Source organism: Bidens hawaiensis, unplaced genomic scaffold (genome assembly GCF_021521415.1).
Source record: "Bidens hawaiensis isolate Kalapana, Puna unplaced genomic scaffold, B.hawaiensis_p1.1 tig00017742_1, whole genome shotgun sequence".
NCBI lineage: Eukaryota > Viridiplantae > Streptophyta > Magnoliopsida > Asterales > Asteraceae > Bidens > Bidens hawaiensis.
In genome coordinates, this window is record NW_027492677.1 from 157,580 (window position 1) to 174,910 (window position 17,331).

The following is a 17,331-nucleotide window of genomic DNA, read 5'->3' on the forward strand; positions in this document are numbered from 1 at the left end:
TGGGTCGGGTTCAATTGCAAGTAAAAACAAAACTATTGGACAAAAACCGTAAATTTGAGGCTACTTGATTAAAACCGCATATTTGGTCAAACCATAAGGATGAAAACAACCGTTCTCTCTTAAAAAATAGTTTTAATTGTCCCACTGGATACTTCATACCTTAAGAAAATTTTTTTTTAAAAACATATAATACACACTCCAATATACTTTAAACTCCACACACAATGTTTTTTCTCTAAACCACTCTCACATCTTCAAATATGAGCGCCAGTGACAATGAAAACTCGCTACATTCTAATATTTAAATTTACAAATTCAAAATAAAAGAATTTAAATTATTAAAAGTAATTTGTTCTATATTAAACAACTGTAACATTTGGTAATGATATGGATAGTGAGGTTGATGTTTGTGGAGGTTTTATGTTATGAAAAAATGAAGGTTTTTTTAGAAAGGTTTGAAATATGATGTGGAATGTTGAGGTGGAGGTTGGTAGGTTTTAATGTAAGAGATATTCCTAAGAAACATGAATTCAAGTTAATAAGCTACATAAATATTCAAGGGGTGGGGGCATTGGTTAAACTATACTGCTTCACCACTAATTAATAATGATCATATTTTACTTGAAAGTTAGTTTACTGAACATCAACTTCTTTCACTTTCACCTGAGAATCCAAATCTTCAATCCATTCTTAAGAACCGATGAGCTCCTTGTAGTGGATAAAACAATTTGTTAATCTTTTAATGAGTAAATATTATTAACCATCGATGTATTCAATTCCCGATAACTTGTGCACATTCTCTATGCTCGCATGCACATATAAGATCGACATGTTCAATGGGAAGTGCTAATAAGAATAAGCCCCCCCACCCCTCCCCCCCCCAAAAAAAAATAAAAAAATAAAAAAATTAATAATAAATAAATAAAATCAAGTAACTCTTGCATATATATATCCGAAGGAGCGAGACGATAGGGTGTTTTGGTAGATGGTACTATAAGGACCACCGACACTAACTAGTCAACATAGCTTAATCAACGGATCAGTCAACAATATTAATGGAATGTATATATTCTCAAATTATGTATTCAACCCTTAGGCTCCTTATTTAAATTAGGACCTTAGGTTACTCCTGTTATTACTCCATTCCTTATTGTAAGAATGACTTTATAAGGCATGTATTACTTGTAATGAAATGTACATTTCACAACAATTGTAATTTCACTATATGGTAATCAGAGCCCATATGCTCCTTTGAGTTCTTCGATCCACACATCATATATTTCTTCATTCTTTTTTTTAACATCTTTTCAAGATGACCAACCAAACAATTGTTGAAGTTACCACACATACTCACTTTCCCACCAAACTAACAGCCACCAACTTCCCTTCATGGCGTAAACAGGTCATGTCCACCCTTATCGGACTCGATCTCGATAAATTCGTTGTTGGTTATGTTGAAGCTCCACCCAAATCTATTGACAGTAAACCTAATCCCAACTACCGTCTGTGGTTCCGACAGGACCAATTACTCCTTGGAGCCCTTCTTGGAAGCTGCTCTGACACTGTTCAACCAGTTGTTTCGTCGGCTGCGACGGCCCGAGAACTCTTCCAGAGACTCACGGATAGTTTCGCGAGTGTCTCTAGATCTCGCATCATTTCTCTCAAATCCAAAGTTGCTAGAAACACCAAAGGCACAAAAACTATGGCTGAATTTCTCAACGAAATGAAAGCCATAGCCGATGATCTTGCATTAGCACAAGAGCCAATGAAAGATGAAGACCTAATAATTCATATCCTCACTCAATTGGGTGACGAATACAAGCATGTGTCCACTACTCTACAATACCGTGAATCTCTACTCACCTTCTCTGATGTGTTTGAAAAGCTTGTTGATTATGAGCGCGGCTTGCAAGACACCCCATCCCCAACTCTAATTGCAACAGTTAATAATACTCAACGGCAGGGGGGCGATTTGCTTCCAAATCTGGTTATGACTCCCGCAACTTCAATAGGTCCAATTCCTTTGGACCAAAGCAGAACAGATATAATGGTAATAACAGTGGGTCGACAAACAATTATCGTGGTAACCGTAATTCCTCCTTTTGTCATTATTGTAACATTCCAGGTCACGATACAAAAGCTGCAGGAAATTGACAAGGTTCTCACAAGACAACAACATTACCATCTCGCCGGTACCACCATCCAACCCGACAGTTAACTCGTCGTCGGCAAGCTCTTCCCTACCCATACCTCCCTGGATGTTTGACAGTGGGGCGTCCCATCATATTGCATTCGACCGCTCATCTCTCCATACCTTATCAGAATATGGCGGGCCTGATGAGATTGTTCTCGGAAATGGCAAAGGTTTGTCTATTTCTCACACCGGTCACACATATATTCCCACTTCCTCTCGTTCACTAAAATTAAATAACGTTTATCTTGTTCCTCAATTACGCAACAATCTTGTTTCTGTTGCCAAACTTTGTAGATCTAACAATGTTTCGGTTGAATTTTTCCCATGTCATTTTTTTTGTCAAGGATCTTCGAACGGGGGCCCGCCTAATGCGAGGAGTGAACATTAACGACGTGTATTACGCAGCCATCAACTCACTTCGTTGTCTCTCTCAAATCAACTCAACCGTAAAATCAACCGGCTCACTTCTCTCATGGCATCACAAACTTGGACATCCGTCGATCAAAGTCCAAAAATTTTTACTTAGGAATTTAGGACTTGATTGTAACAAAATGTCAAATGCTTTGTTTCATTGTGATGCTTGCTCAATTAATAAAAGTCATAAAATGCCATTTGGCGAAAATTCATTCAAAGTGTCTAAACCCTTAGAACTCGTTTACTCGGATGTTTGGGGCCCGGCTCAAACTTCAAATGATGGCTACTCTTACTATGTCATTTTCGTTGATTTTTATTCCAAATATACATGGTTATATCCAATTAAACGAAAATCAGACGTATCTACCCTTTTCCCGCAATTCAAAAAATTGGTTGAAAAGTTTTTTAACACTCCCCTTATATCACTCTTTTCGGACAATGATGGGGAATATATTGGCCTTATTCCCTACCTTCAACAAAATGGAATATCCCATTTTACTACTCCTCCACATACTCCGGAACAAAACGGAGTGGCCGAACGACGCCATAGACATATTGTTGAAACCAGTTTATCTCTTTTACACCATGCCAACCTGCCACTCACTTTACGCATGCTTTCCAAACCGCCGTTTATCTCATTAACCATCTTCCCACACCAATCCTTGATTTTAAATCACCTTACGACCAGCTATACAACAACTCACCAACTTACACAAAACTAAAACCGTTTAATTGCTTGTGCTTTCCATGGTTGCGTCCGTATGCCCCATCCAAGTTACATCCTAGATCCATCAAATGTATATTCCTTGGCTACTCTCCCTCTAAATCTGCCTATAAATGTTACGATCTCGTATCTCATCGTCTCTATCACTCTCGCCATGTGGAATTTGTTGAACACATTTTCCCACTCAAAATGGATGATGCGCTCATCATCTCTCTTCCCACAGCCGACACTTTCATTTGTAAACCCACTATGAACTCCAACCAACACCTCCATATTACCACTCCTCCCACAGAAAATCAACCATCCCATGCACACATTAATCAAACCCCTCCCACATCTCCCATGCACCAATCTACACCTCATTCCTCAAACATCTCACAGTCCATCACCAACACCTCCCATGAGTCCACTCCACCCACCACTCCAAATAATTCACACAATTTATCTCCACCGGCACCTATCTCCACCTTCACCTCACCTATTGCCCCAACAGTACCCAATATCTCACCACCCTCGATCTTGGTCCCACCTTCACCTCCCTCCACTCGACCACAAAGAGCAAAAAAACCTAATCCTAAATACTTCAACCCAAATCTCGTTAACACTACCACCCTTCACCCCTTACCATCTACCCTTGAACCCACCACTCATACCCAAGCTTCCAAAGATCCTCAATGGAGACATGCTATGGATTTGGAATTTAACGCCCTCATTCAAAATCAAACATGGGAACTTGTACCCTCCAATTCTAATACACCAATCGGTTGCAAATGGGTGTTTCGAATCAAACGCAATTCCGATGGCTCCATTGCAAAGTATAAAGCTCGACTTGTGGCTAAAGGATTTCTCCAACAATACGGGAAAGATTATTTTGACACATTCAGTCCCGTTACAAAACCCATCACCATCCGTACTATTCTCTCGGTGGCTCTTTCTGGAAACTGGCCGTTACGTCATCTCGACGTCAACAATGCCTTCCTTCATGGCACACTTCACGAGAACGTGTTTATGACCCAACCACCGGGTTACATTAATCCACAATTTCCCAATCACATTAGTAAGCTCAAAAAGTCATTATATGGTCTAAAACAAGCTCCACGAGCTTGGTACATGGAGCTCACCAATTTCCTCCTTTGGTTTGGATTCCATAAATCTTTAACCGATGCTTCTCTCTTCATTTATCAACGCCAAAACATAATTTGTTACTTTATGGTTTACGTAGATGATATTGTACTTACGGGAAACAAACCACAGTTCCTTGACCATTTCATCCAAGCCCTAAGCAACAAATTTTCCATCAAGGATCTTGGTATGCTTCATCACTTCCTAGGCATTGAAGTAATTCCTACTTCAACGGGTCTCTTTCTATCTCAATATCGCCACATCCAAGACATTCTAAACCAATTTCACATGGATGGTGCGAAAGATGTTACCACTCCCCTTAGTGCTACAGATCCTTTGTCTCCCACAGATCCATCACCTTCGGTCGATGCCACTCCCTATCGTAAGCTTGTTGGATCCCTTCAATACCTAGCCTTCACTCGCCCCGATATTTCATTCGCTATCAATAAACTTTCCCAATTCATGCATAATCCTCGACAATCTCATTGGCAATCTCTTAAACGGGTTCTTCGCTACATAAAAGGAACAATTCATCATGGCCTTTTTCTAAACCATAATTCTCCTCTCACTCTATCAGCCTTCTCAGATTTTGATTGGGGTGGCGTCAATGATGCCGGTAGGTCCACTACTGCTTATATCCTTTATCTTGGCACCAACATCATCTCATGGAAGTCCACACGACAAAAGTCGGTATCCCGTTCCTCTACGGAGGCCGAGTACAAGGCATTGGCTAATGCTTCCGCAGAAATTACATGGACTAAAAATTTGCTTACAGAACTTGGAATTCCTATAAATTACACACCTAGATTATTCTGTGATAATACAGGTGCCACATATCTATGTGCAAACCCCGTCTACCATTCACGCATGAAGCACGTGGCCCTTGATTATCACTTTGTAAGGGAACAAGTATCCGCTGGTCATCTTCGTGTTCTTTATATCAGTTCCCAAGACCAACTTGCTGATATGCTCACCAAACCGTTGTCAAGAGCGCCGTTTCTCCGTAACAGATCCAAGATTGGCGTATCCGACGGATCCTCCATCTTGCGGGGGCGTATAAGGACCACCGACACTAACCAGTCAACATAGCTTAATCAACGGATCAGTCAACAATATTAAGGGAATGTATATATTCTCAAATTATGTATTCAACCCTTAGGCTCCTTACTTAAATTAGGACCTTAGATTACTCATGTTATTACTCCATTCCTTATTGTGAGAATGCCTTTATAAGGCATGTATTATTTGTAATGAAATGTACATTTCACAACAATTGTAATTTCACTATAGGTACCACGCCCATAATGCGATCAATTCTAAGTTCCACGTGCATATTTTAGGAAGTGCACTTAGAAGTCCCTCTAAAAATACGTCTATGAGTCCATAAGGACTAAATTAGTGAATATCCACATGTTCTTAGTGCCTATTGAAATTAATGAGTACCTTCGTCAATGATCGTAAGATGCATTCAGTATCTCCCATTTCTCACCATGTATCATTTAACAAGCGAGCCATTAGTGTTGACCACATTTTTCAAATACATGGAGAAGCGTTTTTACAAAAGAATTGGACTCAAATGATACACATTGTTCGTTTGTAGGCTTCGGCCTAGTTTTGGACCAAGCTGATAAGGAGGAGGCGCAAGATATTGTTAATTAACGACCCCGTATGATATAGCGTGTTTTTGAATGATTGGAATAGTAGCATCGGTATTCGGTCATCGAACAATTTTATTATCTTTAAAGAAAAATTGAAGAGGTTGAAAAATTCCTTGAAAACTTGGAATTATGCTCGTATTTCATCAATTGATGAGCAAATATCGAGTCTTGTTAGTCAAATGGGGGAATTGAACATGCCATTGATAGGGGCGAGGGGACGGAGGCTTTGTGTTTAGAAATAAGGAATATTCTTAAGAAACTTCAAGATTTTACCATGGTTAAAGCGATGGATGCTAGTCAAAAGGCAAAAATAAAATGGGTTATTAAGGCATATGAGAACTCTAAGTTTTTTCATGGAATCATTAATCAAAATAGACATATTTCGTGTATCTGGGGTATTAAGAAGGATGGTATTTGGACTTCAAACCCGAATGTCATTAAAGATGTGTTCTTTGATTCTTTTAGCAACAAATTTAAGAAATTTGAGGGGGTAAAACATATTTCTGGAACTAGAGCGTTCAAATCTTTGTCTGTGTCAGATAGTTTCTCGTTGGAGGTTGAGTTCTCATTTGACGAGGTGAAACAGACTATGCGGGACCGTGGTAGTCAAAAATCACCCGGTCCAGATGGTTTTACTTTTGGTTTTGTCAAATTGTCATGGGAGGTTCTTAAAAGAGATATATTGAAGCTGGTTGATGATTTTTATAGGTTGGGTAAAATTCCTTTAGGTTGTAATTCATCTTTTATCTCGCTTATTCCAAAGGTAAGCAGACCCTTGTATGTTTCGGATTATAGACCAATAAGTTTGATAAACGTACAATACAAGATTATTGCTAAATTTTGGCCAATCGTCTTTCTTGGGTTATTGATTCGGTGATTAGTCCCAAGCAGTCTACATTTTTAAAAGGAAGACAGATTCTTAACAGTCCTCTTATGATTAATGAAATTGTTGACACTGGTGGTAGTGGAGTAAGAAGATGTCGATGCTAAAACTTGATTTTGAGAAGGCATATGATTCTTTGAGCTGGGATTATTTATTTTATTATGTCTTTCCTTGGGTTTGGAGATAAATGGATTTCATGGATTCGGGCTTGTTTAGTTTCTGCTAAGGCGTTTGTTTTGATTAATGGTAAATAATTTCAATTGGAAAGAGGTCTTAGGCAAGGGGATGCATTGTCCCTTTTCTTTTTATTATTGCAATGGAGGGGCTCCGTGCGGCTATTGAAGACAACTTTCAGGCGGGTTCGTATTCAGGTGTTAGAATTGGAAGAGGTGATTTAGTTCTTTCTCATCTATTTTATGCGGATGACGTTATTCTGTTGGGTAAGTGGTCGGTTGGTAACTTGCAAAATATCATCATGGTCCTTAATTGGTTTTTATATATCCTCGGGTCTTAAGCTTAATTTTCTTAAGTCTAGTCTGTTTAGGGTGGGCATAAATTAGTATGAGGTTATGTTCTTTGCTGATATGGTGGGATATAAATTTAGAAGAATCCTTTTACTTATTTTGACCTCCCAATTGGAGCTAAGATGAATTCTTCTTGGGGATGGGATTTGATTTCGGAGAAATTCAAGAAACGTCTTTCTAAATGGAAAACTAATTTGTTATCTATCGATGGTAGATCAATTTTTAGTTCGTCGGTTCTTGGGTCCATCGAAAATTATTATTATCTATGTTTCAACCTTCGGTCATAATTAGAAAGAGACTAGAGGCTATGAGGGCAAGATTTTTCTGGGGAGGAAATGATGAGGTTAGGAAAATTTTGTGGGTTAAATGGGACATGGTTCTAGCCGATAAACCTAAAGGGGGTTGGGCATAGGAAGCTTATCGAGTCTTAATCAAGTTTTTTTTATAAGTGAAGGTGGAGGTTTGTTTCAAGCACAAATTTTCTATGGGTTAGAGTGATTAAAAATATTTATAGGGATATTCTAGATAACATAGGGTCTGAAGAGTGATAATAGTAGGGTTCATAGAAAAGGAATGTCGGCACACATTAGTCAAGCGATTATTAAGCTTCAGAACAAAGACATGATTCCAATTTCTTCGATGATAAAAAGTGGTGTAACATCACGTAAATTTCGGGCCAAAAATGTCAAGTTTCAAAAGTCAAGGGACCAATTCTGCCAATTTTCAAACCCTAGGGGCTTAAATGAAAAATCTGTTTTCTTGACCCATCGCGCTACACGACGGATCAAGAGAGACACCCATCGCGTACCGCGATGGGGTGTCTAACAGATTGTGACACGTGTGCCACGTGGCACACGGTGGCAACGACTCTCGCCACATGTCACCACGTGGCAACACGTCTGCCACGTGTCGTCACGTGTTGCCACGTGGCGCGGCGCCTGCCACGTGTCACAACGTGGCAGGTCTACACACTGACTCAGCAAGCCTACATCGCGCTACGCGATGGCCTTGCCAAGGGACTCATCGCGTAGAGCGATGGGGTCCAATTTCAGCCTATAAATAGGCAGCCACGGGTTTGAACCATTCACACCTCAAAACACACACATTACTCTCTCACTACTCTCTCACTAAGCCTCGAAATTCGTGCCCTCGATCCACCTCGTTTTGCGTGCCCGACTCCTCGATAAATGTGCCTATACCTCGATATCCGTGCCACTCCCCGTCAACATTACAAGCAAGAAGATGGCATTGAAGTGACATCCCGACAAGATACCTCGTAAAGCGTGCCGACGTAGAAGAGTGTCTCGACTTGCGTGCCGAAGTGAAGTGTTGATCTAAGTGAAGCATTGAAAAGCAAGCGACGTCGAAGAGCTGCCCAAGTGTCTAGGATATTTCTAAGCCAAGCAAGGTAGGCATAATGCCCGACCAAAATAATAATAAAATATTATAAAGGCTTAATACCCCAAGTCGATGTTATTCTCGATAAACAAAGAAATAAATAACAAAGAAAATAAAGAAAGAAAAATAAAATATATATATATATATATGAGTATATATATGTATATAAATATTCTTTGTTATAAAATATATTATTTAAGTATAATGAGTATACTTAAATAATAAAGAAAGGAATACGTTTCTTAAAGAAGAAGAAACGTCGGGTTTTATGAATAAACTAAAGGTTTATAAATATTCATTTTCAACTAAAGGTTTTAAAGTAAAAAGAGATTGTTAAGTAAAGGTTCATCGAGATAAATAAGACTAAAGGTCTTAAGCCTGATCGTGTATCCGACTAACAAAAGTTATACTCGTACTATAGGTGCGAGATAGCAAAGGAAATAACTCAAGGACGGTGTTGGAAGCCTATCCCATTTTAAAGGTGAATACGCCCCACTTTTACAAACTTGTTTACAAACAAACAAACGTGTTATGTGTAAAACTTTACATGAGACTAAGTGTCTCTAAAAACATTGTAAATAAGAGTATGAGTCTAGCCCTCAGGCTGTAGTATACGTTTGTCTGGATCCTTACATATGTGGTATGCGGTGGGCACATCGCACCACGCCTGGTCACGACCTCCAGCCACGATGGGCCGAACCAAAGTATGTTCGAGTGAGAATGACCTTGTGTATATTTATGGTATCTAAGTACGTCGAAACGCTGCGGTGTTTTGCTGAGGTGACCTAGTGTGGAGACTTGAGTTTATGATGATTGTTTAACTTGATTATTCCTAAGCCAAGATGGGCCGAAGCTTACGCGGTCTCGAGGGGTAGTTAAGTAAAAAAAATATTTTTAGCGTCAACATATTCACCAGCATTCGTTGCTGACGTATTTTAATAACATTTTGCAGGTAATCAAGATTAGGGCTTGTGAAGACGAAGAAGCTCAAGAATCCGATGGCTCGGATAATTTTGTTTAAATATTAAAATATAATATTTTTGTAAAACATATAAACAAGTAAATACTAAACGAGATTTTCGTCTCGTCTTTTGTAATGTAAATATTTATAATATCGATCCTTATGTTTTATAAAGTCTTCCGCATTAACCCGCAACTCTGATTTATTTACAAATATGGTACCAACTATTGGTCACACTCCTAGGCCTAAGATGGGGGTGTGACAAGTGGGGAATGAGAAAAAGACCTTATTTTGGAAAGAGGTGTGGCTAGGTGATAATGCTCTATGTGTAAGATATCCTAGACTCTTTAACCTCGAAGTTCAGAAGGAGGTTTTAATTGGTGATCATATTATCACTCCAGGTTTCAAGTGTGAGTGGAGACAGGAGCCTAGAGGAGGGGTAGAGGCTTCTCAACTAGCCAACTTATGTAGGGAATTGGGTAATGTTCGAATCTCTTATTCGGGTAACAAATGGAAGTGGGACTTGAAAGATGGAGATGATTTTTCTGTTAAGGGAGTGAAAAATGTTATAAATCATTTGACTCTATTGGATGCCCCTCACGCTACTAGATGGAACAAGATGTTTCCTAAGAAGGTGAACATTCATGCATGGAGGTTATTGTTGGACCGTATTCCCACTAGATTCAACTTAAGCAAGAAGAGGACGGGATATACCGTCTATTATGTTCCCATTGTGCTCCTCTTCAGTTGAGACTGTAGAACATATTTTTTGGCGAATTCAATATTGCTCAACGTGTGTGGTGTGGGATTCGGAGATGGATTCGGAGATGACTTAATGTTTCGTTTCTAGTACTGAAAAGTCCGAGATTGATCTTAAGTTGGTTGATTCAAATCATTTTACCAAACCTAAGAAGAACTTGACTGAAGCTATAATCTTTACCACTTGGTGGAGTATGTGGAGAGGGCACAATAAAGCTATTTATGGGAGTCGTGATGGAAGTAAAGAGTTGTTTCTTGATTCTATTATTTCCATGTCTTTTTTATGGTATTCTAGTCGTAATAATAAATGTAAGGTTGGATGGACGGGTTGGTTGCAACATCTCATTCTTTTCATGTAATTGACTTGTTTCTTTCCTGGTTAGTGGTCTGCTAACCTGCTAACCTGGTTGTTTCTTGTTTTATAAAGTTTGTCTTTGCAAAAAAACAAAAAAAACTATACATGTGAGGATTGATACATAGTTCATTTTCGACAACAAGCCGGTGAAAATTGACAAAGTGATTAGGAGATATAAAGGTGTTGAGTTTCTTGCAGATTAAAAATATGATGAATTGTATGAATCTTGGTTGAATGGATGGAAATCTTTGTGTTTGTAGTTTGTTTCCGTTTTTGTTTTAGGCCCCTACATTTGCTACTGTCTCGGTATGAAGGGTTTTCGCTTTTATTGACGAATGTTGTTATTTATTAAAAGAAAAAAAAAGAAAAAAAGAAAGAAAGAAAGAATGTAAGCATTTAATTGTAACAAGGATAATAGGAATATTTAGCTTTAGCCCATACTTAAAAGATTTATATTTATACTCCTGTGAGTATTTTAGTATAGCTAGGGACCAACTTTTGGCATATACCGTACTTTGTCCTTGCGAATGTAGCCCTTAAACAAATTTGTATTTACTGAATAAATAATCAAAAACAGGTTCGGGAGTTTTGTCTTGTAATCTGACACCGCATGTTGGTCGGGTTTGGTTTGATACTGTTCACCCTCACCGATTCATTCTTTATTAATCATCATTTCTTCAAACTCATCATCTCCACCTGGATATAATAACAATAATAATAATACTTCCTCGTCTTCGTTCAAAACCCTACTCTCCATACTCACCGCCTGTGGTGGTGGTGGTTCTAATCATGTCACAGAAGCGGCAAAAGCACGATGACACCACGCCGGAGGAACATGAACACGAACATGAACATGAACAAGATCGAAAACGCCCTTCTTTTAGAAGGTAAGTCCCATAAAACCCTAGCTTGCTTACCCTAAAATTTTATTCAATATGTTTTGGTTGATAGATGTTTAATTGTGGACTCTTGGAGATTACAAACAAACAAACAAGCAAACAAAAGTACTATAAAAACAAACATGTGACATATGAATCAAAACAGTAGCAAAACAAAAGGTACTGAATTAAATAAATAATAATATAGTATATGTTTTCTTTCTTGATGTTTACAGTGCTGTGCTGGAGGTGATGAAGTTTTGTACCATTCACAAGTATGTTGAACCTGTTTTGGAGCCATTGATCCGACGAGTAGTACGTAAAAATTGTGTTTTGTGTTAAACTTAAGTTTATGTAAGTCTTGTATTTGCTTATTATTGTATGATTGCTGTATTGGTGTCCAGGTGAGAGAGGAAGTTGAGGTGGCACTCCAAAAACATATAGCTAAAATGAAATGGTAAGGTGTACGATTCCGGCCCTTTTTATCTCTTAACGGGTCAAACGAGTTAAATCATAAAATTAGCTTAAAAGAAAACGGATCATAATTCATAAGTAGCCATAGTGCATATGTACATGTGAATGTTATTGTATCCTTTTATTTATATAAAATCATACTCGACACATAAATTTTTATAATTAGGATTAACCCGTGTTGCTCACACAGGGATAATGAGGATGAGATAGAATCTACCTTACCAAGGAAGTTAAAGTTAGAGTTCTTAATTGCTTTATCTCTTCCAGTTTTTACTGGGACTCTTATCGAAGGAGAAGATTGCAACATTCTAAAAGTAGCATTAATCGATACCAACACGGGAAAAACAATTTCAACCGGGATTGAATCATCATCAAAGGTGGAGATAGTGGTTCTTGAGGGGGATTTTGGTGATGACATTGGTGACAATTGGACACTTGAAGAGTTTAATGCTAATATTGTTAAAGAAAGGCGCGGGAAAAAACCTCTTATTAGTGGAAACTCATTGTTGAATTTAAAAGACGGGGTAGGTCTAGTCGGTGATCTTTGTTTTACAGATAATTCGAGCTGGACGAGAAGCCGTAAATTTAGGTTGGGAGCTCGGGTCTTGGATAATGTTGATGGAGTTAGAGTGAGAGAAGCAAAGACGGAGTCGTTTGTTGTTAGAGATCATCGTGGGGAATGTAAGTATTTTTAAATTAGCCCATTTACTTAAAGAGTCTGGGTTGTCTTTTATCTCAAACATGTCAAATCAGGCAAATAAAAAAGATAGCTAAAATTCGAACGGGCCACACACGGGTTGAAAGTAAATTGAAGTCTATCTCACGCCTACATCATTTTATTGAAGATTTAGGTTATTATTGTTGTTATAATACTGCTTTCTTAACAACACATTAGCTTTTTCAATGTGAAATTTTGAACCCAACCCGGCCCGTTTTGTCACATATAATGTGTCTATAGTCTTAACCACCCATCTTTCCATCTCTAGCATTTATCATTTCGGTATAAAAAAAGGTTACAACATGTCATTTTCTGCAAGTGTACTACTTTGAACAATCATTATGAATGGGAATTATAGACCTTCATTTACCTTCTGCAACCATTTTTATTAAAAAAATTAATATGTGATATTTATTGTTTTTTAGTGTACAAGAAACACCACCCGCCTTATCTATGTGATGAAGTATGGAGACTCGAAAAAATCAGCAAGGATGGAGCATTTCATAAGCGTTTAAACAAAGAAAATGTCAAAACCGTGAAAGATTTCTTAGTTCTTTTCTTCCTAGATCCTACAATGCTTCGACATGTAAGATTTTTTTTACTGTTTTGCTCATTAAGAGTCTTCTAATAATTATTCAAACTAGACATGGTCGATTTTTTTTACTGTTTTGACCCGTCTACTTATGAAATGGTCGATTTGTGCCGATTTAAATTAGATATGACACTTATTGTAATTATCTTATGCAGATACTAATTTAAGATTATTTACCACCTATAACCTTTTGACCAATTTATGAACACTGCAGATCCTGGGTCCTGGTATGTCTACTAAAATGTGGGAGGTTGTTGTGGAGCATGCTACGAGATGTGTGATCGATGACAACAAATTGTATTTGTATTGTCCTCAATCCCAGAAAAAAGATGGTGTTGCATTTAACGTTGTGGGACAAGTTCTTGGAGTACTTGCAGATTGCAAGTATGTTGTTTCTGATAAGCTCTCGGAGACTGAAAAGGTTAGCTTGTTAGTAGTTAAATTCATAATTAGCTGATAAACTGAGAAAAAAGTGTATTCGACCCCTTCACTTATGAACGGGTCAATTTGGGTTATGTTATATCTTTGAGGTCAAACGGGTAAAACAGCTAAAAGGAAAAGGGAATGGGTAGGAGTGTAAACGAATTCAATATCGGCTAGCTAAAACCTTGAATCGAGCCCGAGCCTAAAGATAAGATTTTTTCTGAAACTAGCCCGGGCCCGGGCTTCATTTATTAAGCTTGAGTATGCTTGCGAGCCTACATGTGCCTATAATTTATATAAATTTTATTTATTATATTGAATATTTATTTAGAAAATAATTGTTATTATATTTAAAATTATGAAAAAAAAACTAAATAATATATATTATGTTATATATAAAAGATTTTTTTTTTATATTAAAAATATAAAAGATAATATTTTTAATATTAGAATATACAAATAAGATAATAAGATATAAACGAGCTGAGCTCAAGCTTTAGGAATAAAGATCGAAATGAGCCTAGCTTAAGCCCGAGCACTCGTAAGTCAAATGGGCCAAGCTCAAGATTAAACAAACTCGGGCTCTGCTTGTTTATTCCCTTTGATTGGTCAAACGGGTAAAAGGAAGAGTGAACATGTCAAATGAGTCGAAAGTCCAAACTATAATTTTAATTTATAAAATCTTGGAATATTATATATAGATAACTATTAACTATGGTGTAGATTATGATTACGAATATGATTTTATGTAATTATTTCTATAAAGGTGATTTTTAGCAAAAGAGAATTAGAAAATAATCAGTATGGTTGGCTTGCGAGTCGCCACCCGATTGATAAAACTTATATTTTACATGTTTGGCCCGCTAATAAGTAAATGGGCCGGGCTCATATTTCAAACAAATCACTGAACTCTACTACCTAAATTCCATATTCAGACAGAAGCCCACAAATTGGTATTACATGCATTTCAAAACTTGGACAAAGTTCTTCCCTATGACGATGAAGCTTCGTTTAAAAACAGTATTTGTTCTTTCACCGAAGATCTATACCCGTTACACACCCAAACAATGAGCCAAAACCCTGAAGGCGGTGCTAACCTGGCTCCAAAAGGCCGGTTTGATTACCCACAAATGAACCCGCCATCCCCAGATATCATCCGGCCCGGCTTGGGTGAGTATGGCCCGGACCACATGGATGTGAGATTTGATCAACCGATGGACTTTGAATGCCGAGTGGATAATACCTTGATTTGTGACCCGAGCTCATCTATGCATCTGCAGTATCTGGGTGGTGATGGTTCACCTGGTGAACTACAATGTGCAGTTGACCGGTTTTTGTTTCCTTGTTCGGCTATGGTCAAAGCTCAGAGGAGATGGAAGATCGTGTCGAGTGTTGTGAAATGGTTCTCGCTTATGTTAGCAATACGAAAAGGGGATGTATCGTCAAATGATCATATGCGCTTATAGAGAGACATAAGTTCAGTTTCAGGATTCGGGTGTATATAAACATAAACCGGTCCACTGGCCAATCATGAAACGGTTTTAGGTTGTTTGTTGAAGACCTTGGTCAAACTCTAGCTAATCATCACCCTAAACGAGTCAAAGCCGGGTGGTACTGGTTTTCATGTTCATAGTGGGAAAAGTTGTTTTTATGGTTTTACTTTTTATTTATGTAGCAATTGTTGCTTCAAAAATTCAAACTGCATGGTTCGGGATTGTTATAGCCGAATTATATCATTGGTTGTTTCGTTGTATTTTTTTCTTTATTCAGGTTTGTTAAGTTTCTGCTTTCAACTTCTCCCTAAGAGGTCACCATACACTGCGTCTTTCAGATATCATATGTTATAGAGTGAATTAAATAGTATAAGAGCATTCTCATCTAACCCTCTATTTTATGTGAGGGATGTTTTTATAATTTAGAGTGATTTAGGGTGTTGTGAGTAATGAGTTTTTTTTTATTTTAGAAAAACACAGTGATTTTTCTATATATTTAAAAAGCTTCTGTTCACCGTCTATAATTTTTTAATATTTTTTAAAAGTAGTTGTGAGTGAAGAAAATAGAAAAGATAATGTTAAAGATATAAAAAAAATATTATTTAATTGAAATAGAGAGAAAATATAGTGAATTTTAGTGTAATTCTAGGATAATATATTGGATGAGAATGCTCTAAGTCACGCCACCATCGGAGTTATGGTGCTTCAGTCTTTGGATGTTCGAGAATTTTTTACCAACAAGGTCACCGAAATTAATCAAATTTCAAACATGATATGGGATTTAGGATCAACAAATACACACACTGGCTACCATATAACCAGCGTCCAGATTCAAACTCATTTTAAACACTCAAAACTTCAAAAGTCCCTACTCTTTTTGGCTACTGTTTCATTGTTTGAAGCGTATGGTTTTTACTCATACATGTAATAACGCTCAAGAAAATGCTTCGGTATTACAATATCACCAGTGGTCCTCTCTTCCTTTTTCTTCAAAGGCATATTTTAGGAAAGTATTAACATAGTGTTATAATTGATGTCTTTGGCATGCCGTTTCTAAAAGCTTCTGGTGATAAGCGTGTGAACGCTAAAGGTGATTTACACCAAATGATATCGCCGGGGTTGTTTGGGGGAGTTTTTAAAATTGTTTTTTTTGCTTATTTGCTTTTTGAAAAGCAAAATCAATTTTTGAAAAGCTCCATTTTGAAGCTTTTGGAGTTGTTTTATCAAACACCTTTTGTTTTTCAACAAACAAATAGCAAATAAGCAACTTTTAGAAGCTCACCCAAACAACCTTTAATTCAAGATGGCAAATCTTCCTAGAATTCAAAATGTAGAAGAGACTTTGGAGCAATTTTCTGAGTGCCAACGTTTTGTAAATAACAATGAAGAAAAGAACTAAAGGTATAAACCAAAAGATGCATGTGATCATGGAATCATGGTCAAGCAATGATATGATGGACTAACAACTAAAAGGTCTAAAACCATGTGTGCCAAAAACAAGAGTTGGGTTATAACTATTGGGCCAGCCTAATGGGTCGATCTTTTCGTGGGTCGGTTGTGTATGGACTGGGATGTATCAAATTGTGTTATGGATAGAACCCATGTTAGAACTTAAAGTAACCCACCATTATTGATTATGTTTAATCAAGTTGCAAATCATGGGTGTTTAGGCTTCCTCGGTTTGTGTTCACTGTAGTGTTATTGCCAAGCATTTTGAACTGATTTGCCTTCGTTTTAACTTGAATTTGATCATATTTTGAT

General features: G+C 37.5%; 1 protein-coding gene across 1 annotated transcript; it reads left to right on the forward strand.

Moving 5' to 3' along the window:
* The first annotated feature begins 11,489 nt into the window (after positions 1-11,489).
* Positions 11,490-15,830, forward strand: LOC143554531 (calmodulin-binding protein 60 A-like). Its single transcript, XM_077044262.1, has 7 exons — positions 11,490-11,879; positions 12,107-12,185; positions 12,275-12,327; positions 12,535-13,025; positions 13,488-13,648; positions 13,869-14,075; positions 15,013-15,830. Exons 1-7 carry the CDS (start codon positions 11,782-11,784, stop codon positions 15,541-15,543), a joined length of 1,620 nt encoding a protein of 539 aa, XP_076900377.1. The 5' UTR covers positions 11,490-11,781; the 3' UTR covers positions 15,544-15,830.
* The last annotated feature ends 1,501 nt before the right edge of the window (positions 15,831-17,331 follow it).

Excerpts from the sequence above, each read along its gene's own strand:
- LOC143554531 (XM_077044262.1), top strand. The coding sequence starts at position 11,782 with ATGTCACAGAAGCGGCAAAAGCACGATGACACCACGCCGGAGGAACAT. Across the intron at positions 11,880-12,106 it reads AAACGCCCTTCTTTTAGAAG|TGCTGTGCTGGAGGTGATGA; the intron begins GTAAGTCCCATA and ends TGATGTTTACAG. Across the intron at positions 13,026-13,487 it reads TAGAGATCATCGTGGGGAAT|TGTACAAGAAACACCACCCG; the intron begins GTAAGTATTTTT and ends ATTGTTTTTTAG.